This window comes from Leptonotus elevatus, chromosome 12 (genome assembly GCF_054856555.1).
Source record: "Leptonotus elevatus isolate MCC_2025b chromosome 12, RoL_Lele_1.0, whole genome shotgun sequence".
Taxonomy (NCBI): domain Eukaryota; kingdom Metazoa; phylum Chordata; class Actinopteri; order Syngnathiformes; family Syngnathidae; genus Leptonotus; species Leptonotus elevatus.
The window spans coordinates 7,762,941-7,790,273 of record NC_141250.1 but is presented as its reverse complement, the minus strand read 5'-3'; the positions used below and the strand labels follow the sequence as shown (position 1 = coordinate 7,790,273).

General features: G+C 38.6%; 1 protein-coding gene across 4 annotated transcripts in view; it reads left to right on the top strand.

The window, feature by feature from the left end:
• Positions 1-27,333, top strand: part of dachd (dachshund d) — a 163,064-nt gene that overhangs the window by 107,020 nt on the left and 28,711 nt on the right. For 3 of the 4 annotated variants that reach the window (XM_086091350.1, XM_086091349.1, XM_086091346.1), the window contains exons 4-6: positions 18,559-18,731; positions 19,291-19,456; positions 19,531-19,662. In XM_086091350.1, coding sequence (XP_085947476.1) covers positions 18,559-18,731; positions 19,291-19,456; positions 19,531-19,662 — 471 coding nt within the window. The remainder of the gene's footprint in view (positions 1-18,558; positions 18,732-19,290; positions 19,457-19,530; positions 19,663-27,333) is intronic. The other variant, XM_086091348.1, reaches the window with a different exon arrangement.

The following is a 27,333-nucleotide window of genomic DNA, read 5'->3' as shown; positions in this document are numbered from 1 at the left end:
TGGGGATCAGACAGAGCACTGGGAGACTCTCATAGAATCGGACAGTGATTCATTGTTGCCTCCTGGGCGCCAAAGTAGTACGACAAGCATCTTGTTTTCGTGACAATTCTTCAAGAGATGTGCAAAACCAAAAAGTCTGGTCAGTGTTTTAATTATAGCCAATAAAATTGGTTTTGATTTCAATGGAAAATAGTGCTGCACTTGTTAAATTAACACAAAGGTTCTGCAGTGCATGTGCTCTTGTAAGTACGTTTAAACACTTTTAAACAACATACAATAGCCTCTATGGATGCATACACTTTTCAGAAATATGGCCAAATATTCGTCATCTGTATTGTTTTCATGAGATAGCAAGTTAAGGCTTTTTTTTTAAGTATATTTTCTTACAACGTCAAGCATATAGCATCAAGTGTGTAGCACCAAACTTTATATTTGCAAGCTACAGCTTCATTATAAGTAACAAGTTTCAGCCAAATCTATTTTAGGAACTACGACAAATAGCATTACTAGTGAAAGCGCATAATTCTATGACATAGCCCCTGTTAGCATTGCCACTAATCCCATTTTATGATTGTATATATATTTCCAATTACATTATGAATTCATATAAAAATTTGAATATCTTAGCTTCATTACTGTATTTTCATTCTTAGATTTTTTTTGTTAATGTATGCTAATTAGGGCATTTATATTAGCAGATTCATGAGAAAACATTTCTAAATCAAATTCAGCATGGCCAAGTAAATTAATGTGTGATTTATTAATTTATTTTTTGGTAGAAATATGTTGAGAAAGGCCATTTTTTTCCCGCACAAAAAGCTAACTTTTCCAGAACCCTTCACCAGCCGAGCCACAATGAATACAGTTTTAATTAACCATAGCATCTCATGTGTTGGATTTATTGACATTTTAGTTGGACATTACAGTTTTATTTTAATAATGAAAATGTTTTTTTCAATTTCATTCATTTTCGTTAACTCTAATAACCTTGGCTGACAAACAAGATTTTCTTTTGCAGGCCACATAAATTATGCAGTGGGCCCAATCTGGTCCCCGGGCCTTGAGTTTGTCGCATGTGATCTAAATAAATGGTAAACAATGTAAAAACGGGGAATTATTCAAATAAAAGAAACAAAAAGAAAATAGTAAAAAAAAGAAAAACGTTTTTAAAAGTACAGGGTGCTTTAAAATGTTTAATTTAAATGACAAGACAAAACAAAAAATATCGAAATAATAATAATGCACTGTACATGAAAATACATTGGAATATGAATAATAGTTATTCTAAAGGAAAATTGTTTTAAATCTGGATTTAAACAAAGATAATAATAAATTGAGTGAAATTTCAGGCACTCACGTGGTGGCACTGCTTGGTGTTGTGCCTGTCCACAGACGAGGCCACATGCAGCGATGCCGCGCCCGCACACTTGACAGCAATCGGTTTGGTCACACTCTCTGCGCCAGCTGTCAGCCTCGGCTCCACTACTGCGATTTAATTAGTCTGTTTATGTCCTTTCTAATAATAACGCTCTCCGGGTGGAAGGACACATCCGAAGCGGCTCCAACCTGCTCGCTGCTGCAGGAAACTGGTGGCTGCTCTGTGAATGTGGGCCACCACGTGGATGGAGGATGGTGGCAACGGCGAGTGCTTCCTTGTTGTTCCTGCTAGACAGAACCATGGCCCTCAGGCTAAGATCTGCTATCTACCCCCATCTCGACTCTATCGTAACCTTAACCATTAGGGGATAAAGCGTATGCTGACCTGATATGAGTGTCTGGGGGCAACTTCATCCATCTTCGTGTGTAGCGCTCTTGTGGGAGCCTTTTGTCGCGGGGAAGCTCTCGAGAGCGACGCGTTTTTTAGCCATGGGCTGAATGAAATTCGTTTCATGAACAAGAGCTCGTTCGCGGAGTGCTGGTAGGGTGCGGGGGGCGACATTATTGTCTGATTTATGCATTACAACGCTGTTTTGTGTTGTGGCGGCGGGAGAAGCCATTTAAAATGTTCAGGAACAGAAGGTTGGCAAGGTGTTGTCAAGTGAAGACAACAAGACGAGCGAAGAGCTTGATAGCTCTGTCTTTAGCTCGCTTTCTCTCTCTCTCTCTTGGGTTGAGGCCCTCGCCATCTCTCCATTAGGCTGGCGAGCCTCGTGGGAGCCAGGTGACAGATAAGTCGCACGTTTTAATAGACATTTCAACAGATAAATCTGATAATCATTTCTCCTGTTTAATGAAGTTTAATGTCCTCGTTCCAATTCCTCCAGCGTCCGCCATCGTTGAATATGCATGACAGGGAAAAGGGGAATCACCCGCAAAAAACACAAACGCTGCGACAACTGCAGAAATAGATTACAATAACGCGGGGGATTGATTAAATGTTATTTCCGGAATAATGCATATCGAGTTGGAGGGGTGGTGGCAAAAAGTCGACCATTTGTTTAAGGAATGGATTCACACGAAACATGTACAGATTATTCTATACCACATTCCACTCAAATAAAATCTGAGATCTTTAAAACGCCGCTAAAGTCTATTCCTGTCATAATGTTAAAAGGAAACCCGACTGTAATGACAAGTTTGCTCTATATTATTTATTTAGTTGTTACTAACAGTACTATAGGATACATTTTTCAAAAATCCTTTCCAGTTTCATACATTTTGTAGGAACATTGTTCTCTGCCGAGCAATGTGAAAAGCCTATAAAGAAAGCAAGGTAAGCCACGTAGCGTTCCTAAAGAAACAACATGCGATCAGGAGAGTCACCCTCCCCCACGGCGTGCTCTCATGATTCACCTGACACATGCAAGAGTTTTGATCGTCCCTTTAGGAACGTTACGGAGGCTGACCTTGCTTTCTTTATAGGCGTTTCACATTGCTCGGCAGGACCCTACCGCAATTCTACGTCACTACGCACTGAATGCGTTGCAACGTAAATAACAATGGCGCCGTGCGTCCAAATAAAGTTTCTACAAAATGTATACCCCTAGGCCGTATTGTGACCCGTTTTGGGCTTTTTGATGGTTCTGACCAAACCATTTCAAAATAAAATACTGCCCGCGGGTTTTAAACTGAAAATGATTTTTGAAAAATGAATCTAACAACCAAATAAATAATATAGAGAAAACCTGTGATGTCAATCTGGGTTCCTTTTAATAAGCATGACAAAAAGCTTGTACAAGGGGTTTCCTTAGTTATCAACATTACCAACAATAAGGTCTGCATGAAGTTTTTTGTGTGTGTGTGTGTGTTTAAATTAACTAGCTCATGCAGCAGAGTAAGAAAAAGAGGCAAAAGAAGGTGGTATGCTCAGTTACTTCCTGTATTTACCTTTTCATTGGATCGTTTCATAGGCATAACCTAGAAGTGTTTCCTTTATTTACTTTAATGATGACTTTAATACTGTTATAGGTTAGTGATAGACTACCGGCATAAACCAAGGAAACCCATTAACACGTTGTTAATGATGCATAATGAGCCGTGTTGAAACGATCTTTGCAACTAAAATATCCTACCACAAGAATATTGGTTGAAACTAACAGTATGTAATATTCAGCGCCATCAAGTGGTGAATTCGTTCAATTTAAAAACTCATTATTGATTTCAATAAAATGCAAAAACATGTATTGTATCGCATCAACGTACATTTGTTTTATCACTAATTATATTACATGGCTGTAGTCTCACCTTACAAGAGGCTGCCATGTTTCGCCGCCATCTTCCTGCTACGGATGCCCAAAGGACAACTGCGAACAGAGCCCTGGTGGTGCTTCCATTTAATGTTGGATCCAATGGGTCGACCGTCGCGTACCTTCCACAGCTGGGGCCTGCAAGTGGTCGTCTCTGAGTCCCGTGATTCGGGCTCCCATCGCTTGTCACCTTCTGCTTTGCTCTTGCGAGCTTTTTTTTTATTTTATTTTTTTTATTTTTTTACTAGCTTCTCCCACTAGCCGCGCTTGTATATCCAGCTTGCTCGGTCTTTGGGTGTCGCTCACCAGGCTTAACACCGGCTGCCAAGTCATTGTCGCTTGCCGAGATGCTCGTGCGCTCGCACAAAATAAGAATTGGTGGCAGGCTTGCCAAGTGTGGTCTCTCTGAAAAAGTGTTGTTATTTTTTTATTAACATACAAAATTACAGTTGTGTATGGGTGGTTTTCTCACTTTTGGTATTTTGCTTGACTATTGCAAATAGATTAGGGCATTTTTCCCCATTGTGCGCTAATGTGGGATGGAACGCAGCCGACTCCCAGCCAATCGAAGCGGCTTCCCTCATTACCATCATAATCCTGGTGGTGGAAACACATTTCAGAAGGACTCGCTGGGGTCAGTGCATGAAATTAGCGCACGCTTTTGTCATATTTCTGAATGGAATAAAATGACATTCAACACACACATCCACCGAGCTCAGAGTCTGTAAATAAGGTTATTTAACATATGTTGGTGTTGTGGCGGTATTTAATATACTGTGGGAAATTTGGGGCTCAGAAAGAAAGTATCATTTTTAGTTTGGTTGTATTATGCAAAACGTTTGGGAATTACTGTAATTTGATGGGAATTTATAAAATGCATGCAAGATTGTAAAACTTCCCATCACGTGGGAATGTAGCACAAGTGCTTCCATATTGTTATTATGTAGAATTACTGACAGTTTGGGTGACCAATTGAGTTTTTTTTCTCCAAAGCAATCACCGTAGAAAAGAGGTCGTATTCTTGCTGTAATTGCTGTATCGTCATTCACACTCACATGCGGTGTAACGTTACGGCAGCGTGCTAATGGTCCCTACTAAGCATGATCGCGTCCATCATGTCGTAGCGCAAATGTGTCGCCATATTTACTGCGTAAACTGCTTTACATCGCCACGCAATCACACTCTGCATTATAGCCTGGAAACCTGTGAATCGCCGCCGAAAGGTTGAATGTCGTTTATTGCGCGTATCACATTTACACCAAGTGACATTGTCTTTTCAGATTGTGTTGATCTCTTCACTTCGCAAAGGTCAGCCCCTTGCGCCGCTAAATTCGAGCTGACAGAGAAGAAGAGTGAGGAGGGGCGGGGAGGGGTTGGACAGTGGAGCAGACGCATCGCCCCCGCATCCTGGCGCTCCAAATTAATCTATCCAATTAATGAAGAATGAGCTTTAATGTTGATGATGGGTGACAACTCGACTGGTCAGTTTTTTTTATTTATTATTTGTGCACGTCAACTAACTGCAAGAGACAATCAGGCTGCATTTACACTGCAAGTCCCCAGTTGCAATTAAGTGCCTATATTGACTATTACATGATCCGATATTACTGTTTACATCTACTGAAGTGTCAACATTGACAAATTTGACACTAATCAATCCTAAAAACAAAAAAACACAACGCCATTTAGTTGTACAGTACCATGTATACATCATATTTAATGGTCTATACATTTTCTGTAGTCACACGGTTAGCTTTTTGGTTTGGGAAGACGTGCGGGATTATACTCCACTGGTCATCTTATTTTGATCATGTTAGGCTCAATGTATACTGTATACAGGCAGATATCCAATTCAATGTCTGATTTTCATTTTGGTTCCATGCAGGGGATTTGTGTCCCTATGTTACTATGGGTATTATCGTAATTGGGCCACATGAGAGAAAAAAATAAAAATTTGAGTAATACCGTAATTAGTGTCAAGCCAAATTTGTAAGTAACCTACCCTACACTAATGTGGCAGTGAACTCAAAATGACATTAAATATTTGAATGAGTAACACTTCTCGACCAAAAATATTAGATAGCAAACTGTAAAAACAGCAGTAACCGTGCAAGCCTTCTTGTGTCGTACGTCGACATATTCTTATGATGCGCCGCAAGCTTGTGCATTGGGCACCATTCATAACCTAGAAACATTGAATTTCGGCCCGGCATGCACTAAGGATCCTCTGCATCTCAGTAGTTCTTTATTTTTAGGAAGGAAAAAAAACAAAACAAAACAAAATTGTTCAAAAAAATGCTGATAAACATGAAGTATAACATGTAATGTCTTATTTCGTGAAGCCAATCAGTGATGCCATTGATTGATTGGGCAAATTAAGATTTTACAGCTGATCACCGATTTTGCATAAAATTCTGAATATCTTCCGATTCCACTCCAACCGATCAGATTGGTGTAAAATCTAAAACTATGAAGTGCTTGAATGCAGACTGTTTCAATTTCAGTGATTTCGCCATTTTAACACTCTTTTTACGCTAACTTCTTCTTTTTTTTTACCCAAAACCTAAACAAATACCCAGTATGGAATAAAACCAACAAAAACAAAACCCAAATTTGAAGGTATGCACTTTTAATTGTCAGATGCTATGAAACATTTAACTGCTGGCAGTTTGCTTTGGTTGCGTTGGCACTGTAAAGCCTATACCACATCATTCACTCATGAACCGTGTAGTCGTAATGGTAATTTGTGTAATTAAAAACGTGCTATCCACGTGATGACCATGTGAAACCCTAACCGCCATCACCCCTCAGCGTCCATTTTCCTGCCTGCGCGATATGACAGCGGAGTGGGCCGTGATTGATAACGCTCGTCGATATATTTCATTTGGGGAGCCTTAGTCAAATGACAACGGCTTGTCATTGACTGAAAGCAATCTTTTTAAAAGGGGGGAGCCTTTGCTAAGTATCAGATGAAAATGATTCCTCTGTCTGCTTGGGTGTCACTGTCTGCTGGAGCTTTATTGATTGGCCTTGAATATATTGCAGCCGCTGCAGTAACAGCTGCTGCTAATATCTGCGCCCAGCTTACACTCTGCACTCCTGTCCACGGCACTTTTCACGCCATTGTCGCTTATCGCTGCCCCCCCCCCCCCCCCAATGCGGCAAATTTATCAGGAGTGACGTGACACAAATATAAAAAATGGGCCCAAATTAGAGGAGCTGTTCCTCCCGGGAACCCGTTTTGCTGTCCAAGCGTGAAGACGCTAACCAGAGCCGCCATTGTCTTCTGTGCTCTGCGTTATCAAGCGCTGGGATGTTGGCATTGCCTGGTAAAGGTCATTTACTGTAATGAGATTTGCCACATGCAAGCATATGGCATGATTATGGAGCCCTGTTCGTTAACATTTGCAGCAAAGAGACAGACATGATGATTTAAAAGCGCTTCAAGGCAGGTGAAAACGTGTTTTGCACGCTTTTTCTCTGTCTTGCAGCCTATGAATTCATTTGTTTGTTTGTTTCTTTTTCCCAGAACATGAATGAACAGAAACACAAGAGATAATCCACAGAATTGGGGGGGTGGGGGAGTCCAGTATAATGAATACTCCTCTAAGCAAATTATTCCTTACACAGAGAACAATAGAAATAAACAAAATAATGAGCAATAATCCAGAATCAGAAAAATCGACGAAACGCTCGGTTACGCATGGTTGAATGTGCAGCCACTCAATTGAAACCTGTTATTCAATTACTGCAATGTCCTGGTATATTAATGATAATTATATTAATGATAACGGCCAGATGTGGGCTTTAGAGATGACTTGACTTCCATCTTTTGTCTCGTCATTGACGGATGACCACCTTTTCGAGGAGTGCCCATGTTTTAGGTAAATGCTTTATGACGCAAAGCCTCAAAAAAAATATACAGACTGAGAAGGACCGTCTATACCAGTGTTGTCCAAACTATAGCCCGGGGGCCATTTGTAGTTCGCCGTCCGTTTTTAAGCGGCACAAAAAAACGGCATTTACTGCTAATAAATGTGTTTTATATAGATATAAAGCTTTTCTAAATATGAAAATGAACTGTTTTCAAGTAACTTGTTACAAATTTATTTTCATAACACAGCGATGAATACAAATGATTAATATTTACAAGCAAAAACGGTGTCAAGGTCCAAAAGGTGAACATATAATATGAATGAATCCCAAGTAAATGCTTTTAACTTACGACAGATTTCTCCTGTTTTGGTTCTTAATGTAAAGCTGGGATTCAGCTGCTGTTCAGTGGGCTTATATTTTTGGGTGGGTTCCAGGGTCTAGACCACCACAAAATCTGATAAATTCCTAAACTATTCTCCTTATACAAGTAGATGCTGTTCCATAGCGGTTTAAAAAAAAACACTGTAATATATTAACAATATGCAATTGCTTGAGTGACTAATTTTCAACGTGTCCCTTGAATCTTTCAATTTTTCTGTATGTGGCTTTTGGACACCCCTGGTCTATACTGACCTGGATCAATTGACAAAAACCTGCTTCAGTCAATGCTCTCTGTGCCTTTTAGGCCCTGTTCACACGGAAGCAAAGCCGGCTTTGTTCCTCAAAAGAATCTTGTACAGACAGAAAATGTTTCAAGACATGCGAGTGTCCAAAAGAAGACGCTGAGGAAGACGTTTAATAGCTGTAATATATATGCCAAGTCTGGAGTGGCGGTGTAGCGCAGCCACAAGGAGCCGAGAAACGTTTCTTTGGAGGAGTAATACGGCGGCCTCGCCGCTTTAAAAGTCTTGGCCTATTGGCTATCCAGTAATATATACAGATCAGTGAGACAAATACAGGAGAAGTGACAATGGCGGGTGATTCAAGTACAACATCACACTAATTATTTTGCTGTAAAATCATAAGCAAGCTAAGGAGGTTGCACAAAACGACTACGACACGGCTGTTGACAGACTGGCGGTTCGCGGGCATACACGCGAGAATTGGAGCATACGTCATCAAACTACGACAATGCATCGTCATCGACCTGCGACCACTACGTCATCACTGGAGGAGTATCCCGCATATGGTGGGGGGGCGTTTTGGAATCTTTCCACTCGGTCAATCTTTCGAAACGATGCCGCCGTGTGGACGAACTGCCCAACGGTAAGAAACTTTTGCGGATACTTTGAAACGGGCTTTTGTGTGGACGGGGCCTTAGATTGATTGCTCAAACATTAGATAGTGCTTATGTTTGGCTTTGGGTTTCACTCGTGAAAACTGAATTTGCTAGTACGCAAACATAACTACAACAACAACAAAATAATTGACCATGCTGTTTCCGTACTTTTGGAGGGGACTGTATACTGTATCAACAGACTATTCACTCTCATGTTCACTCCATCCCGGAGTACAAATTGAGCCCACATTGCCTGCACTGAATTCAGGCTAGCAAACCACTACACCGTCGGTTAGATCAACATTTTCACCTCAAAAAAGATTATGGTCAATAAATGTCCGTTAACATTTCCAGCAAGGAGCCAGATAGACAGCTCAAGCACGTGGCTTGCGCAGGAAGGCCAAAACGTGTTTTGCATTTCCTACTCAAAGATAGGAAGAACTTTTTTTCCCTCTGTCACATGGATGATGGATCTTTCCATTTCCCCTTTAAAGAATGCATGCCATTAGAGTGCCGGGATTTTAAATGATCCCATAAAAGTTAGCCCGATACACTTAAAGGACAAACACCTCAGTCTGGCTGATAATTTCGACCACATGTTACACTCCGCCGCCTCTCCGAGGAAAGCAATTATGCTATAGCTCGTCAAATCTGAGATGTTTTCTTTCTTATCGCGGCTCGGCTAACGTTGCTGCATTCAAACGAGTGCTTGAAAATACTTGAAGTTTAATTGGTTGAACCTGGGATGGGCATTTGACTGATCAACGAATGACCAATTAACTGCTTTTTAAGTATTATTTTTAATGGGATGGGAGAATATCTCTGAAATGTTCTGAACTTCTGTGTCCATGTCAATGTCATGCGCAGAACTTAGCTTTTCATTGCAGATGTCGTTCTTTTGACAGCAAACTAGTAGGCAGTGCTGATGCATTAAATTTAGTCTAAACTGAGTATAAAATTTTGAGATAGACCGATATGTTTTTTTCAGGGCAGATACCGATGCCACTTATAAGTAGTCAAGGAGGCCGATAACCGATATTTGGAGCCGATATTCATTTTCAGTAAAAAAGTTTGGCAGGGGGGGGTGGGGGATATTGGCGTAATTTTTTCTTGACTTTGTTGTAATGTCTTAAAGCATGTTTATTGAACAAAGTATTTTTTTTTTAACTTAGACGATAGACATCCTTTAAAATTTTTAACTAAATGTTCAGGGAGCTCCCAATTATCATACCATAGCGCTCTAGATTTCTACAGTAAATCTTTTTTTCAAAAATTGAACAGTGGAACGCCGCCACGGTTAACTCCCGCCCCACGTCCACTCAACCTGGTCCTGGAGAAGTTGCCGCATTTGCGTTTAAGGCGCCATGAATGGAGCGAACTATATGATACATGAATATGTGTATATGTTAATCAATGGAGAAGTGTCTATGCACAGCCTCCAATGGGCAGGTGCTGGTGAGCAGCAGGAGCTCGGAGCTCGTGTATGACAACCAAAAAAAAGAATCCCCCGCACACTGACAGAACTTTACTCAATGAGTTTATTTGAGGGAAACAACAAGAAAAGTTTGAGGAGAACCTGATGACGCCCAACACGAATCCCTCAAATAAACTCATTGAGTGAAGTTCTGTCAGTGTGCGGGGGATTATTTTTTCTGGTCGTTATGTTGTATATGTTATTTTAGCGTGATGTGAAGGCTGCCACGTTACGTTTCAACTGGCTCCCGATTTAAGATGTGGCCTTTAGGGCAGTACTCCAGTAGCTAATGTGTTCCGTGTCTGCAAATTCATCATAAGCTACATTCATCACAAGCTTCTTCTTATGATAATAATAATAATAATAATAACCTGTAATGCCTTATTAGGCCTACTGGTCAACTGCTCCAAATTCATAAATGCACAATCACTACTCTGGTAAGTGTACAATTTGAAAAAATAAACTGTTGATTCATTTTTTTTATTTTAAGTACTATCCAAGCAAAAATATATTTAATCGAGTACTTCAGTACTCAATAGAATTTTCAGTCGAGTATTCAAATACTAAAATACTCTATAGTTGCAGCCTTACTGCATTCCTTAAGAGTAAGTTGTACAACCAAATTCTTTGATTGGGACTTATTTTCCTGGCCACTGGATTATTTGTTTCATTTTATTTATCTGTTTTTTAAAATTAATTTTATTGTGTGCTCTATGCAAAATAACTTTTATGAGCAAATTGAAAGAATATAATTGCCATTGTCAAGCAATTGTAAGGACATTTGCTATAATTGATATATATATAGGTCTTTTTTTTTAGTTGTCTGTTTTTTGGGGGGTGTAAATTTTATGTATCGAAAGTACTAATGGTATCGCCACTTGGTATCGGTATCGTGAGTACTGAAGATTTGAGTATCAGTATCAGTCTCAAAAAAAGTGGTATCGAACATCCCTAATATATATATCAGCCAGGCCTATGACGATCTATAAATCTATCTATCTATCTATCTATCTATCTATAAGGTATATCCCTAATATATATATATATATATGTTGATGTTGATACAAGTTTCAGCATTTTACTACCAGGTCATAGTGCTGGTCATAGTGCTGCCCATATTGCTAAAGTTTTTAATACAATTGTGCAACTAAAGACGCTGAAATGGCTTGAAATATGCATCGCCATTTTAGCAGGAAACATCATCCAGAATCTTTCAGCTTGTTGACGCACCTCAGTTTGATTTGTCTCCATCTGGCCTGTGGAATGTAAAGCATATTGTTTGCATGTGTTTCATGTCGGGTCGGCTCTGCGTGCACCTATAGCGCGTTATTATCTGAGGCTCCATGTTTATGTCGTCTTGGCGGCATCCGTTCCCTCGTGCGTGCGCGTAGGACATGTTTAACAAAGGCAACATGTTTGCTTTATGATCAACATTAAGTGCGTCAACACAAAAGGTTTTCTTCCGCGGTGCATTCAATGACATCGTGAGGCTGTGGGTGGCTACATCAAAGCCGAATACCTTCCTCCCACTTTAATGAGAACCAGGACTCGCCTGCCTGGACTCGACCTGCCATCTGCGTCTGTGCGTAATGCAAGCGTTGTAAGTGGTAGCACAACTTCAGACAACACAACACATTTATGGAGGTTCTCGTCGTTTGATGTCGTGTCCGCCAGGCTTCCAAAAACGATAGCTCCGGTAATTTTTTTCAGCGTCATGAACAGTTCTAATAAAGATGAAGAGCTGATTAGTGCTACAGACCGCCAAACGTCTCGCTATTCATTTCCTCTTTTGGGCCGCGCAAATGACCACAACAAAGGCTGTCCATACCTCACCTTTGTTGCCGGAATACGACATGGGGCCATTTTATAAGCTCACTTAAATGAGGACTGCCTTGTTTACACCCTTCAGGAGAGAGTGTGAAAGGGCTTCTGGGAAATTTGCCTGCCAGCAGCTCTGAACTTGTGACTCTGTGATGTCTCAACTTTGCCTGTTGAAAATCATACTGTGCTATATAAAATAGTCCCGTCTGACAACTACTGTAAAATTATTTCAATCAAATCTATTGTATACAAATATAAATGGTACCAAATTGAAAGTGGGTATTATACGGGGCTTAATAAAAAATGACAAATATAGACATTTACCAGTACCTAGGCAGTACTTTGTGGGGTGATAACAAAAAAATAATATCATTGGTTAATGGCTTATTTCATACACAGCTTAAGTAGGCTACATTAAAGAGATTTAAAAGCAAATTAAAGAAATAAAAAAGCAGCATATTAAAATTACTTGAATAGCGTACAGTGCAAGAACAAGATTTTCAAAAACATGATAAAAATATATTGAAAGACCTTAACCATAGCTATGAGAAAACAGCATAGTTTTTGACCTGGATTTAAAAGTATTTACAGTTTATTGGGATATTTTGAATTCATATGATTTACTAAATTATACCAGCAAAGTACAAGTATGGAGGGAAAAATGTGTTTTAGGTGTGATGTTGGAGGTGCGTGTTTTTTGTGCATTTGGTAATTATTTCAGGGCCTTTTTCGTACAGTCACATGATATATCAAGGAAGAATGCTCCAAGTCAATTATTTTCCATAAAATGGTCTATAAATGATGACGCGTTAATACTATATTTTGTAATTATTTCAAAGCAGTTAAGTGAGTGCAGTGTCATTACTAAGGTATACAATGTTGAGTCAAATTGTTTTCATCATTATTATTATTATTTGCAGTCAAATAGATCACTAGGAACTTGTATTCCAAATTATTACATTACTGTACTCAGAAGAAAGCCTAAAATGCCTAAAAATAATACATTTTGCGTGATTTTATTTATTTTTAAAGATAGTAATGTATATGGCCACTGGATATTTTTCTTCTGAACTAACTTTGCCGTAGAAATTGCTTTCATTTTAGATCACAGACAGGGCAGCGTCATTTCCGCTCTCAGTGATGGTGGGATGTGAGTGAAAGGCTGTGTGTCAATATGTTAGCAGTCCAGTCCAGGCTGTCATTTGCATTTCCCCAAAATCAGCAAGCTGGGATAGACATCATCTTACCCGTGACCCTCAACAGGAATTTGTGTATGGATGGTTGGGAATTAATTTTTACTTAACTGTCATTAAGATATATATTTTTTCCTGCTGAAAACATATTAACTCATTCACTGCCATAAATTCATTAAAAAAAAAAAGATTATAAAAAATTAGAGGCGACAGGAAATTATTTTTTTAAATTGTAATTAATCGTATGACTTCAATAGTTAACTCACGATTAATCGCAAATTTGATATCTGTTCTGAATTTACAATGAAAAAAATTCTAGGTTTTCATACTCTCGTTAACAAAAGTGGAAAAAAAAAGTTAAACTAATAGAAATAGTTCAAATGAATTTTCGACGTTTATAGCCGTTAATTGCAGTGAATGAATAAAAAGAAAAGATTATTAAAAGTTAAGGGCATCAGGTGATTAAAATTTAAATCGTAATTAATCGCATGACTTCACTAGTTAACTCACGATTAATCACAAACTTCATATCTGTTCTAAATGGACAATAAAAAAAATTTCTAGCTTTTCATACTCTTGTTAACAAAAGAGGAAAAAAATGTTAAACTAATAGAAATAGTTCAAATGAATTTTCGACGTTTATAGCCGTCAATTGCAGTGAATGAATAAAAAGAAAAGATTATTAAAAGTTAAGGGCATCAGGTGATTAAAATTTAAATCGTAATTAATCGCATGACTTCACTAGTTAACTCACGATTAATCACAAACTTCATATCTGTTCTAAATGGACAATAAAAAAAAATTCTAGCTTTTCATACTCTTGTTAACAAAAGAGGAAAAAAATGTTAAACTAATAGAAATAGTTTTTAGCCGTCAATGACGGGAATGAGTTAATATATCATGAAAATGTCAGGTCTATAAACAATTAATCCAACTCCACTACTTCCATCCATCCATTTTCTATAGTGCTTGTCTTTGTGAGAGTCGTTAATTTCTGGACTGTTTACCAGCCAATGGCAGGGCAGAAATAGACAACCATTCAGACCTATAGATAGTTTAATGAGCATGATTTGCCAAAAACAGCATATTTGTAATCATGGTGTTGATATGACTACGACAAAAAAAAGGTTGTTGGTGTGCACCGATGTCTCCCTGATTTTGCAAGAATACAACTATGCTGTGCTCAATTAAAGGCAGACTGGGATTGAATTGCGTATCGAGCGGCGAGTTGGTCCATTTAGCCAGCATAGTGGAATGTTCCTATTGAGTTTGACAGGATCAGAGAGACGGAAGAAGCGTCTCAACACGAAACAACCAAAAGGCTTAGCTGGTCCAACACGTCTCGGACGTTTCGTCTCGTCCAATTGAAATCAAACTCAAAGGATAACCACCAGGAATGTTTGTCTCGGATGCATTGTTCTGACGCTCCAAACAAAGACAGATAGGCTTTAAACAAGGCATTTAATTAGCGCCAGATCCCGAGCTCGGGCGGCGCCAACCAATTAGACATTCCTCAGGCGTGTGCAGGTCCTATTTCACAGATCCTCTCCGGCGCTGTCTCTTACAGTACATCTCCTGCCGTCCAGTTAAGAGAAGGTAAATAGCCCAAGACAGACAGCTTCATTAGCCAGCGTCTGAAAAGCGTCAGGGCAGATTGTCGCTTAAATAGTGCGCCGTTACTGTGGGCCCAGCCGGCGACCTCTGATCAATTACAGCTGACATTATTGTTTGTCGGGAACCTTTTTTCCCCTTTTATTCCTCGGAAAACGAGATCAGGCTTGAGCTCTGGCTGGAAATGTAATCTCCCCCTTTTCTCTTTGTGCTTCCTTGGCTCCACAAACAATAAATCATTCCATTGAAGAGATAATAAAGTGCCAAGTAGGATCTAGTTTAATTTTTGTCAAGGGAAATCTGCCTGCAACAAAGTTAAAACAGTAAGAGGCTTCCGCTTTCCTTGTTCTCTTATATTCTTCTGCAGAAAGGCAGACTTCCTGTTTAAATGAAGATTGATGGTGGCGGGTTATCATTTCTGTCCTCCACCAGCTCTTTTTAATCATTTTAAAATGTTCTATCTTTCGTTCGCATTTTTTCGACAACATGAGATTTGAGTTTGCCATAACAAGCCCTTTACAGTAATTGCACTCTCACTGAGGGCTGTTTTAATTCACTCTGTTCGTCCCCGCCGATTCCGATCTTTGCTTAGCCAGGCGTGGCCATAATAGCTGAGCTGTTTATGTCGGTATTAAGTGATTTGTTGTTTTAATGACAGCTAATCGGAGTTCACCTTTGCGGCTCCCTCAGGCTCACTTCCGGTAAATGATTCCAAACGCTTTGTTTACGCACAGCGGGAAATCGCTTCTTCATCACTTCTAAACTTTTGTGTTGGAAATTGCAAAAAATAATAATTTAGTAGGAGAGTGTAGGAATATACAGCTGGCAAAACGATATTAAATACAATTTGTGAAGAGATTAAAGTTAAAGCATTTTTTTTATGCTTTAAGATTAAAGTTGAAGCTGCAGTATGCAGGGTTTTTTTTTTTGTATACGTTCCACGCACAGCCATGATAGGTGAGTAGAGGTTGTTAAGACAAAAAAGTTTTTGGGGGGTGGGTTTCGTATCTACTGAGCCATAACGAACCCACCACACAGTTCCCACCCTTCTAAATATTTGTTAACTTAGTAAATTCAATAAGAAAAATTGCTGTACTGTACGGTACTCTAGTTGTATTGCCTTTAAGGCTTTTTCTATATGAATAAGTTCATGGCCTTAAAAAATAAGGTAAATATATTTCTTTATCATTAAAAAAGGTTTACTAATTGTTTGGCTGGATAATTACTCATTTTATTTATGTTTAAACGAAAAGTATTATCACTAAACATACTTCCGGTTTCCGCCGATGTACTTCCGACTTGCGAGCGTTCAAGATGAAAACATGCCAACAAATAACTCATATCTCAAACTTTAATTAAGTATTCAGGCAATTACTGACAGACTGCAGCTGCTGTAAATAGAGAGCGTAAGGGTAAGTAAAATTGCTAATGGCTAGTTAATAAATTGGCCCTAGAAGTTTACAGTGGTGGTCCATTTGGGCCAGCATTAGTTAACTTAAGGTGGGCCGACACAGTCACGTTAATGTCGACCCCTGTTGTAACCACGCAAATAAGTGGTTCTGATAGTTCTTGGCTCTTGTTATCTAGTCTGACAGAAATATATGGCTTTTAGAACTTGATTTAAAAAAAAAAATATATATATATATATATATTGCTGTTTAATGAGAACGAAATTTTGCTTTAAAAATGTGTTTCGAGACTCTTGTCAACCTGCAATTTGAAGCTAAATACCGAGTAATGGAAATAGAATACCTTCAATAATAGTTAATGATAAAATGTAAAAATATGTTCTTATTTTGATCGTACCATGCCGAACTGACCTGACCCATACTGCTTGGTGGAAATTAGTCTTTCTATAATGCTTCACATCTAATTTGTTCTCGATGTGATAAATGTAGTTTTAACCTTGTTACAAGTTTTCAAGTCCTTTCTCGTTGACAAATTTTGGCAAATACGTCACTTTGCTGGAACAAACCAGTATACCAATCACCTGGACCCTTTCAGCCTCCAACAAAATGAAGTTGGCAAATCCTTGTTGGCCTGTGGCACATTGCCCTTCCCTCCTTTCAATGCTCTTCAAGCAGGGGTGGCCACTTTGGAGCAAGGCGGCCATGATAGGTGCTGGGCAGCCGCTGAAAGCGACAGTAATGCCCTGAACAGGGGTGCAGTGTTTCGCCTCAAGGACAAGTGGTGGCGAGTTCTCCATATTTCTGGAAAGGGAGGACGCATTTGGCCCTGAGTGTAATGCATGCCACCTGAGAGGCCCTTGAGGAGCCTTGAATGGCTGATGGGTTGCCAAGACCCTCTCCATGATGTCCTACATTAAGCACCTCCGCAATCAGACCCTCGTTTTTTGTTGTTGTTGGTGATGTTTTTTTTTATTGAGCTTTGCCTGCTGGGCCATAATTGATTCAGTCCGAGTGCTGATACAAAGTGCCTGCTTTAATCCTTTATATTGTTTGGGAATACTCTCCGCTGAGGCATCTTTCTTATGGAAATCAATGCTTGCTTTTGGAAAAAGGAGCCCTTTCATTTCCAACCAATGTCCTTCTCTTTAGAGTTTTCGCCATGCAGATCTCCTTGCCCTTTAGCGACTGATGTTTTGTCTGAGTTGTTTTTTTTCTTTCTTTTTTGCAGATCAGCTTTTTTTTTATTACCTTGAACCGGTCTGCCAAGTGAGAGAGAAAGAGAAAAAAGAAATCAACAACAAAAAAAGTTCAATCAGTATCTGAGTGTCTATGAGGTTGTCTTTAAAGTGAATGGCGCAGGAACGAGACCAAACTGTTCACAGTCACGTTTGATCCTCAGCCGTTCAAAGTCCCCGTCAAGCCGAGTGGGGAAGGACGATAGGGAAGGGTGGGGAGGGTGCGCAGACACCTAACTGTGACCTTCTAAAAGTTGCCCGGTTTTCATGAAAGAAGCACAGCGCGGTGCTAACTACGAACCCCCCGCGGTATCTTTATTATCCCGCTCCCTTAGCCGTTTAAACGTCTTCAATTTCCCCCAATTAGATCGTCCATCGGCGGACTGCAATTGAATAATTTAAAAGATACGTCTGATGCCGGAATGGAATAGTGTGTGCGTGTATATATATGAAAGGGAGTGAAATTCCTTCATTATGCCGACTGATAGGCTGATATAATTAACCTTAGTCACGTTTGTCATTAGCGTGCTTAACTAGTCATGGCGGCTTTCAAGATTGCCTTTGTTTTTACTGTCGTTTTTATATTTAAATATTGAGCCAATTTCCATAATATTCCCATATTTTTTATTCATCAGACAATAATTGATTCCCTTTTATTGCTGTGTAAACTTTGGTGTGTGAACTACTGTGTGGATAGTTTTTATCCTCCGTTTTTCTTTATTATTATTGCGTTCCTTCTCTATTATTAACGCGTAGTAAAACATTGATGCCTATTATGTTAACATGGAGAATTATTCAATTGCTTCAGCTAAAATATTATTGGACTTCTTAAGTGGTATTTCAAGGGTGGGAATTGCAGAATTAACAGCATCGGGAAATATCATTCAGTGAACTCTGGACGTTTCCCCCCCGTGAATATTTTGGCCGTAATACGCATCGTTGAGTAACCAACGACCTCTTCTTCATCATCGCAGGTCTGGAACTGCCCTTCATGATGATGCCTCACCCGCTCATCCCCGTCAGTTTGCCGCCGGCTTCCGTCACCATGGCCATGAGCCAGATGAACCACCTCAGCACCATCGCCAACATGGCCGCCGCGGCACAGGCCCAGAGCCTGCCTTCGAGAATGGTCACCTCTGTCATTAAGGTAACTTTTTAGTCATTTACATTTATTTAATATTTAAATTGGAAATCAATGCAAAAAATGTATTTAGAACGTTTTCAGCAGTAAAAAGTTAATATTTTGTCCAGAATGAATTTGATAACTTCGTTATTTTTCATGTACAATTAATACTTTAAAAAACAAATTTTTCGTCTTTTATCAGGAAAAAATTTATATTTTTATCGGTTTCCGTTTTGCAGCAATTAGCATTAGAATATAGCTAAGTTTCATCATTGTTCACAAACCTGTTGAAAACACTGGGAAAAAGAACTTGTTGCAACATGGCCCTGGTTGATCTCTTATACGCTGCTGCCACCTGCAGGCCGTTTTTTTGTAATAACTACCATTGCTTTGAGCTCTTCAGGTCAGAAGCTGCATCAAAGCCTTGTGTATGCTCTAGCATAAAAAAACATTTTAAAAAAAACTAAGAAAAACGTATAGATAAATTTTGGGGAGTGGAGACAAAGTATTAAAAATGTATACGTGTTTTGGGATTGAATGAGTTTCTACATGAAGGCTAATGAATAAACTGTATTTATTTTAGGGCTGTGTGTTGTCACTGCAGGGTTTGCAGGAGCGCATCCAGGACAGTCCCTCCCCTGCCCCGTCCTTAGAAGACCACCGAAGGCCCGGCAGTCACCCATCGTCTCACCGCAGCAGCAGCGTGTCCAGCTCGCCCGCCCACACGGAAAGCTCTTCAGATAGGATACGTACGTTTCATCGTCAACTCGTGAACTCACGATTACGTTTTTAAAACACGTCCCTCCAACCTTATTACCCACAGCGCCACACCACAACGGCCTGTCCATGAACCAAGTCCTGTTCGGCTTGTCCCCCAATATTCCACCTGGGCCTAAAGAGGGAGACCTGGCCCATGACATGATCCACGAAATGAAGAGGATGCATGCAGAAAAAGGTGAGTCTGGTTTTACTACTGTGCAGGAAAGTCTCCACCACTTAATTTTCTCGGTGCTGCTGTTTTGGTTTGCAACATAGTTTAAATAGTTTCAAAGTTGTGTAAATAACTATGTCAATGAAAGTCACTATATATTTTTTAATATTTTGGAGCCACTTATTGCTGTGAAAGAATTGAGAAACTGTCTAGTATAGTAGGGGCCACTATTTGAGGAAATACACGAAAGTACCGCCTGAAGCTAATTGCTGGACTGCAAGGTGTGAAAGGTCAAAATTGTGTCCGATAATAGAGCTTGTTAAATAAAAATTAAAGGTCAGAAAATGAATCTGAAAATTGATCAAAAAAAAAAAAGTGAAAGGTGATATGAAAAAGGTGTTAATCTCCAAGTCATTATGAAAACATTAAATGCTGCAAGGTAGTTTTTTTATCTTTTTATTAACATTTTCAGTGTGTTTTTTCTGTACACCCCAAAGAGTGGCTCCTACTTTAATTGATACGGTGTCTCAATTAGTTGACGGGTGCATCATCAACTCACAACAAATGAAATCCTCCCTTTTTCTCATCATGAAAAAAATGGGGTAGTAACTGTAATTATCTCGGTTTATAGACGTGATGGTTTAAGGCTTGACTTCTAATGGCTTAACTGCTAAGCCTATTTGAACTCCATTGCTAACCAAAACAGGAAGAATGGAGCAATCTCTCAGTTGCATTTAAGTGCGGAAACTTGCCTCCTGCGAGTTATAAAGCTGATGCTTAATTTATGTTACGTGGGAATGGCATTTTTTTGTTTGTTTTAAACTCCACTTGTGGTAAATGTTAACATACTGGTAACATTTTGTTTTAATTTTTAATTGCATTTGTGTGTTAGTGCTTTTCCTTACAGTTGCAGTTGAGTATGTAAACACTCCAGCCACTAATTGCCTAAATACAGCAACCTTTATTCAACTTTTCAAAAGTGTGATTAAAGACTAGATAATGGTGCAAAAGGTGAATTTGTCACTGAATAATGTATCAAGCTTGAGTTTAAAATTCAAGTTTAAGCAGGATGTGAGTATCTATGAAGGTGTGCCATTTATGTCGCAGATCTAAATTAGGAGGCGGAGGTCTTTCATTCCGTTGCTAAAGTCAATTTAATTGATATTACCATAAGTTCTCATTCCCATTTGCTTCACACATGGGAGGGGATATGTTCAAGAGATGTACCCCGGTCATACCATACAGGCTTAAATAGTTGCATTAATTGCGGCAACAATTTTCATTATGAAATGGAAAAAAAGGAAAATAATCTGTAGTCATAGAATGTGAAGCAAATAATAGATTTGTAGTATTCTCCTTTGGTTTAAAGGGAGCAGTGTAGGTTGTTATGTCGTGCTGTGGGTGACGCAGGGTGGGGCGAGGTGATAATGATACGAGAACCACTGTGGAAATCATCACCGGGATCCATTTTGCTCCCTGTTGGATAGTCTGACATGGAAATCACTATTAGCCCTTCACTCGCAGCCTGTCAAGCAGTGCATCGGAATAATTAGCAGGATCATGAACACAATTTATGGGTCACCAAAAGTGTGTGCAATGTGTGTGTGTGTGTGTATTTTGAACAGATTCTCCTTATAGTGCAGTGGTATAAATCTTGGCTGACACCACGGATGACATGCTATTACTTTTTTTTTTTTATGTCCGACTACTGGCCAACACCAGTTAAAAGAAATATGTATGTGCAGCTTTCTTAATCACATATGTAATATTGTATTTCATATAAGATATTATTACATTTTTAAACACATATATGAATGATATATCGTTTTTTGGGGGATTTTAAACTTTTTGTGTTGCTACATTTTGCAGCACTTTTCATTGGACCATTTAAACATAATTAAAAACTTTTATTTTATATAATAGAATAACAAAAGTTATGGAACAAATTCCATACTATATTGTATAATATGTATTGCATATAAAAAAGTATCAAATATATCAGATTTCTTTATTTGGCTGCAAAGATAATTACATTTCAAACATATATTGTTTTTAATATATAAATCGTAAAACATTTTTAAACTGCCACCTGGTGCAACAATTTTTGGGGGTATACTACTACTATTAATATGAATATTAATAAGAGTAATAATAATAATAAGAAGAAGAAGAATAGCTAGAAACACTAATCTAAAATTTTATAATGGTGTATTTTGATTGGTTGTGGGCTTGTAAAAAATAAAATATTCAGTGAAAAAAATAAAAACAGTACATCAATAAATTATATTGTGTGGACTTACATCGGTTTAAATTATTGTTCAAAATATAAAGAAATATAAAAAAAATTAAATTAAGTTCCGCTGTGTGGAAGAATATGGATATAGCTTTTGATGAGAGATCACAAATGAAAAGCATTAAGTAATTGTAAAATAAAACATGCTGCAGTATTTCGGATTTGTAAAGGCTTTGGTAAACAGATTGATAAGAAAAATACTAATTATGTGTAAGCAAATTAAGTATTTTAATCATACATTCTCAGCTTCTTGCTTTTGTTCAGACTCAATACAACAAGCCTCTATTGAGTTGTGAGGTAAAAATGTTGTCCAAGTATGGACTCGGGTCAAGGTTATAGTCAAAGTTACCACACTTTAGTTTGGATATGGTCAGAAAATGGACACAAGGGATCCATAAAAGACGGACCAATGGGATCTAACATCCAGGAGCAATTCCAACCAGATGACCCTCACGCATTTTACACACTCGGTCTTGTCAATTCCTGATATGTCGCCAGACTTTATTAGGATTCTGCTCTCTTCTGAGGTCTTGCACTGTGGGAAATAAATATTTATTTATTTTTAGTTTTTCATAAAACAACCCATTAATGCAGAGGAGTGCAACCAAATTAGTTAGCAATTTGCTGAGCATGAATTAATGAAGAGAGCTCCTCGCCGCTCGCACAGTTGTAATTTTCATAATAACCCCGGAACCTTTTATTTGGCAGCTTGTTTAGTTTTTTCGTTTGAAGGTTTTCATTAGTCTAATGAGGACTACGCAAGGGCGAGCAGTCAGCACAATTTACATGAGGAAGCTATCATAATAAATGAGGCAATTTGAATAACATGCACAGGTTTATGCAGCGAGATAAGAGAGATGGTTGCCACCGCCGTCCGATACATTAAGAACTAACTAATAACAAAAGTAATTCCAATAAAAGCTTTAAGTGAAGGAAATAAAATTAATGATAGATATAGCCAACTGTAATGATATTACACGATGCGATAGATGAATAAAATAAACCATTGTTCAGGAGTCTTTGTTTATGGCCCGCTTTTTAATTAGGGCCCCGTTCGTCACGTCAGTTTGTTTAGAGATAGCATTCCGATGGTTTAATGATATCGCCCCCACTTGTTTGATCTTTACGATCTTGGCCGAGCATTCAATTAATCTCGTGCGCAGCGGGAACGCCGGAGAAGGGACTCTATTTAAATAGGATTCCCGAAAAGACGCTGCAATGTCATCTACACGGTGGCGGGACAAAGGCTGTTTGTTGTCAAGCCTTTTTCCGAAGTTGTGTCACCTGGTGCAGACGAGCCAGATGGTCCGAGGCTGTTGTTGTTGTTTTTTCTGTCATTCCTCCCCCCAAAAAATGCCTGGATGAGAAAAAAAAAACGAGGAGAGTGAGATTAGATGGCGTTTAAAGTATAAAGCTATCTCACATGTGACTAATTGAACAGCTTCAAACGAGAAAAAAAAAGTCTTCCTACAAGCCTCTGTCTCGTGAAAACAGCAGGTAGCCTTGACAAACAAGGGGGGGGGGAGACATTTGAAAGCCTTTGGCTGTAAAATTCACTCCGGACATCAAACGGCTTGACATCGTTTCATTTCTTTGACAGAGAGTGTTTGAAATGCCAGCCATATGCATGGACATCGAACCATACGTGTAAATACCATGTGTTGGGGGCAATGTTTGGCCATCTTCGAGTCGCTCAAACGCCAGAAAGGTTTAGTCGCCGTGGTTCGTATTAGGGCAAGGCTAGATTAATGAGCTAAAAACAGCATACCATTATTTTGTTTTTGCTTAATATGAGTGCATTTCTTACCTTTGGAGCAGATAAAGGTGTGACTGATGGTTTTTGAGAGACAAAACTGGCTGTGTGATTATTGCATGGTATTATCCAGATAAATATATGCATTATATTTTGGTTTTAAAGCTAATACTAAATAACTGAGAAGCACTGCTTTAAATAACTTAACGTAATTTCCTATCCCTAAAATATCGTGATAACAAAATATGTCACAGCTAGGCACGTTTTTGTTGTAAGTTTGTTGAAAGGACTTGCAAGTAATAAATAAATAAATACTGTGAACATCAAATTGAAAAAACATTTATTGATAGCTTTAATATTTATCTGGACAATGTATCAAATAATCTATCACCACCCAACCGCAGTGTAAAGAGGACATGCTGCTAACTGCATAGACACAAAAACCAAAGATGTGTCAACAACCTATAATCTGTTGCGTGACACCTGTAATTTCATCACTATCATCATTTCAGAAGAAGACAGAAGGTATAGTGAAACTGATTATCCACCTGTTGCAATTCTTACAACATAATTGCCGCTGACTGAACCGCTCCAAAGTAGAAAACAATCTAAGGGTGTGACAATTAGTGAGTTAATTTTAACTTAATTTAAAGTTCTTTTAACGCCATTATTTTTATTTTATTTTTAATGCGTGATTAATGACCGCCCCTTATTGGAAAGTCTGTACTGGGGGAATTCCAGTCGCAAAAGCAGACATGTCCACGTCAAAATGTAGCAGTAATAGATCTAATAATAATAATGCATATATTTGTGGAGACTGGGGTCAAGTTGTATTTTACAATTTTAAAGATGTGTAGAATTTCACAAGTTACTTCATGTTAATATATGAAAAGAAAAACACACTGAGCTGTCACCAACATGTTGCAGATGCAATTGTGCCATCTATTGGCAGAAAAATAACCTCAACACAAATAAATATCACACTCATTTTTTACAGTACAGTTCATGATTTAAATTTTAACTAAATTTTATGAATTATTATGAAATTATTATATAAATTACTAAAAGATGCAGCAATATTTCATTTTTTTCACCTTTTATGTTAACAGGAGTATGAAAACATTGTACATTTGATTGTACATTTAGAACAGATATAAAATATGCGAGTTAACTATTGAAGTCATGCGATTAATTCATTCAAACCCAAAAACGTGTAAATATGTTTTTTAATGCTTTGTCTTTCACTCCCAAATAACATATTTATTTAGTATTTAGTATTTAATTATTATTATTTTTCTATACAGAAGGCTTTGATGCCGTTTCTGACATGAAGAGGTGGCTTAAAGCAAAGGTAGTGGTTACAAAAAACGGCCAGCGGGTGGCAGCAGAGTATAAGAGATCAGCCAGGGCCATGTTGCAACAAGCTCTTTTTGCCAGTTTTGTTGCAAAAAGGCTATTTTCTCCAGTGTTTTCAACAGGAATGTGAATAATGATGAAACTTAGCTATATTCTACTGCTAATTGCTGCAAAACGGAAACAGAAACAAATATACCTTTTTCCTGAAGAAAGTGCAATCCAATGTTGATTAAGTCCACACAATTATAGTATCCAGCATCGAAGATAAAAGTACAGTTTTACTCAATTAAACCCCAAAATCTATAAATACGTTTTTTAATACTTTGTCCTTCACTACCAAAAACGTATTTATGCATAGCATACAGAAGGCTTTGATACAGCTTCTGTAACGAAGTTGCTTAAAGCAATGGTAGTTATTACAAAAAACGGCATAGAGTATAAGATATCCAGGGCCATGTTGCAACAAGCTCTTTTTGCCAGTATTTTCAACAGGTTTGTAAATAATGTAGTGCTGTCAAAGAGGAGGATGAGCGTGTGCTGTGGATCCAAAAATGTTGAAGACGTCCTCATAACATTAATTCTCAAAAGAATTAACACATAACCGGTGCTCTTCACATTTGGCGGGGGAAAAATGTTGATTAAAAAAGCCTTTTTTAATTAAGCGATAAATCGTGATTTATCAAAATTCTAAGATGTGATTAATCTGATTTAAAAATGTAATCGTTTAACAGCTCTAGAATAATGATGAAACTTTTTTTTCCTGATGAAAGAAGAGACTAATCTTTCTTTTGGAAGGTTCCATGTTTTTATAGCAATAGAACACTGGGACTTTCAAAATCCAGTAAAACAGGCGGAAGCGAAGGGGGTTGCTTCAGTAAAAATGGCTGGGAGTGAATTAGTAAATTACGATAAAAAAATGTAATTGCCTGACACCCCTAAAAAAAACAACTAATGCCTGCTAGTATGAAAGAATATAATATATCTAAAAACAAATCTAAAACATGCCCCATGTAAAAAGTGGCTTGAGATAACTTCAGTTGTGCAAACAAAACTTCATTTCAAATTTCGGCGCTTGATCATTCATCTCCGCAGCCACCAATGACTCCTTTGATTGCTGACCTGTTTTTCCTGACGCTCCATATTTAGCGAGGCCTCCGCGCACTGCCTCGTGTGCATATCTGCACTGGCTGAGTAAAGCACTTGTTCATTTGCACTGAAGGGTAACATGAAACAGGCCCAAGCCTCCTGATGGACAGGCAGATTTCACCTTCGCCAGTGAATGATAATGCATTATTAAATTTGCTTCTCTGCTCACTAGATACACTTAGCTGACCACAGCATATTTATCTCCCCATCCGATGCTCTCCGTCTTGGCAGGAGAGAGCATTCTGTCACTTTTGAGGCATTTCAAAGATTAAAAAGAACCTCTCTCTTTTCAACATCCCTAAAAGCATCCCCCCACCACCACCACCCACCTGAGTGAAATGTGATTAGCGGGGAGATGGTGTCACGCGATGGAACATTCATGAGCGGAGAACAAATATCCAAATGAACTCCCGCGTCCCCACTCTTGCACCATCAGCATTCCTGCTCACATGGTGCAAGAAGAAATTTGATTGATCCTCTATTGAATTATTTTTTTCTGCACTCTTTCATTTCAACGGCACGCACTGACAAGTTGTTTGATCACAAAGCATTATTGTCTGCCAAGTCACATTTCAGGGGCTCTGATGGCTAATGATCTCGCCTCCTCCGACCGAAAAAAATAATAAAAGTCAGGTAGTCAGCACACCGTTTGAAGCTGCGAGTGCCAAGGACACTGGGAGGACCCAACACAACACACAGCATTAAAGTTAGCATAGATGAAGTGAAGGAGCTGAACACGTCAAACTTTTAATGATAGGCATAGCGTCAATGTCAGGAAAAACACGACTACAAATTTCAAAAATAATTACAGAACACATTCAGAATAAAATTTTGATTCATGATGTTTAAATTTTTTTATATGGGATCACATTAGATTGTGCAGGTGGATCTTAGATTATGGGTGCACAGACTCAAAATGTGTTTTGATATCAGCAAAAAACACACTAAATGCATCAGTCGGAATGTTGGGATCTCCTGGACTTACTTTGGCATGTTATATGAGGGCCTGGATTGGCTGGCAACCAGTTTGGGGTGTACCCCGCCTACTGCCCGAAGACAGCTCGGATAGGCTCCAGCAACCCCGCGACCCTTGTGAGGAATAAGTGGATAAGAAAATGGATGGATGGATGTTATATGATGAGACTGA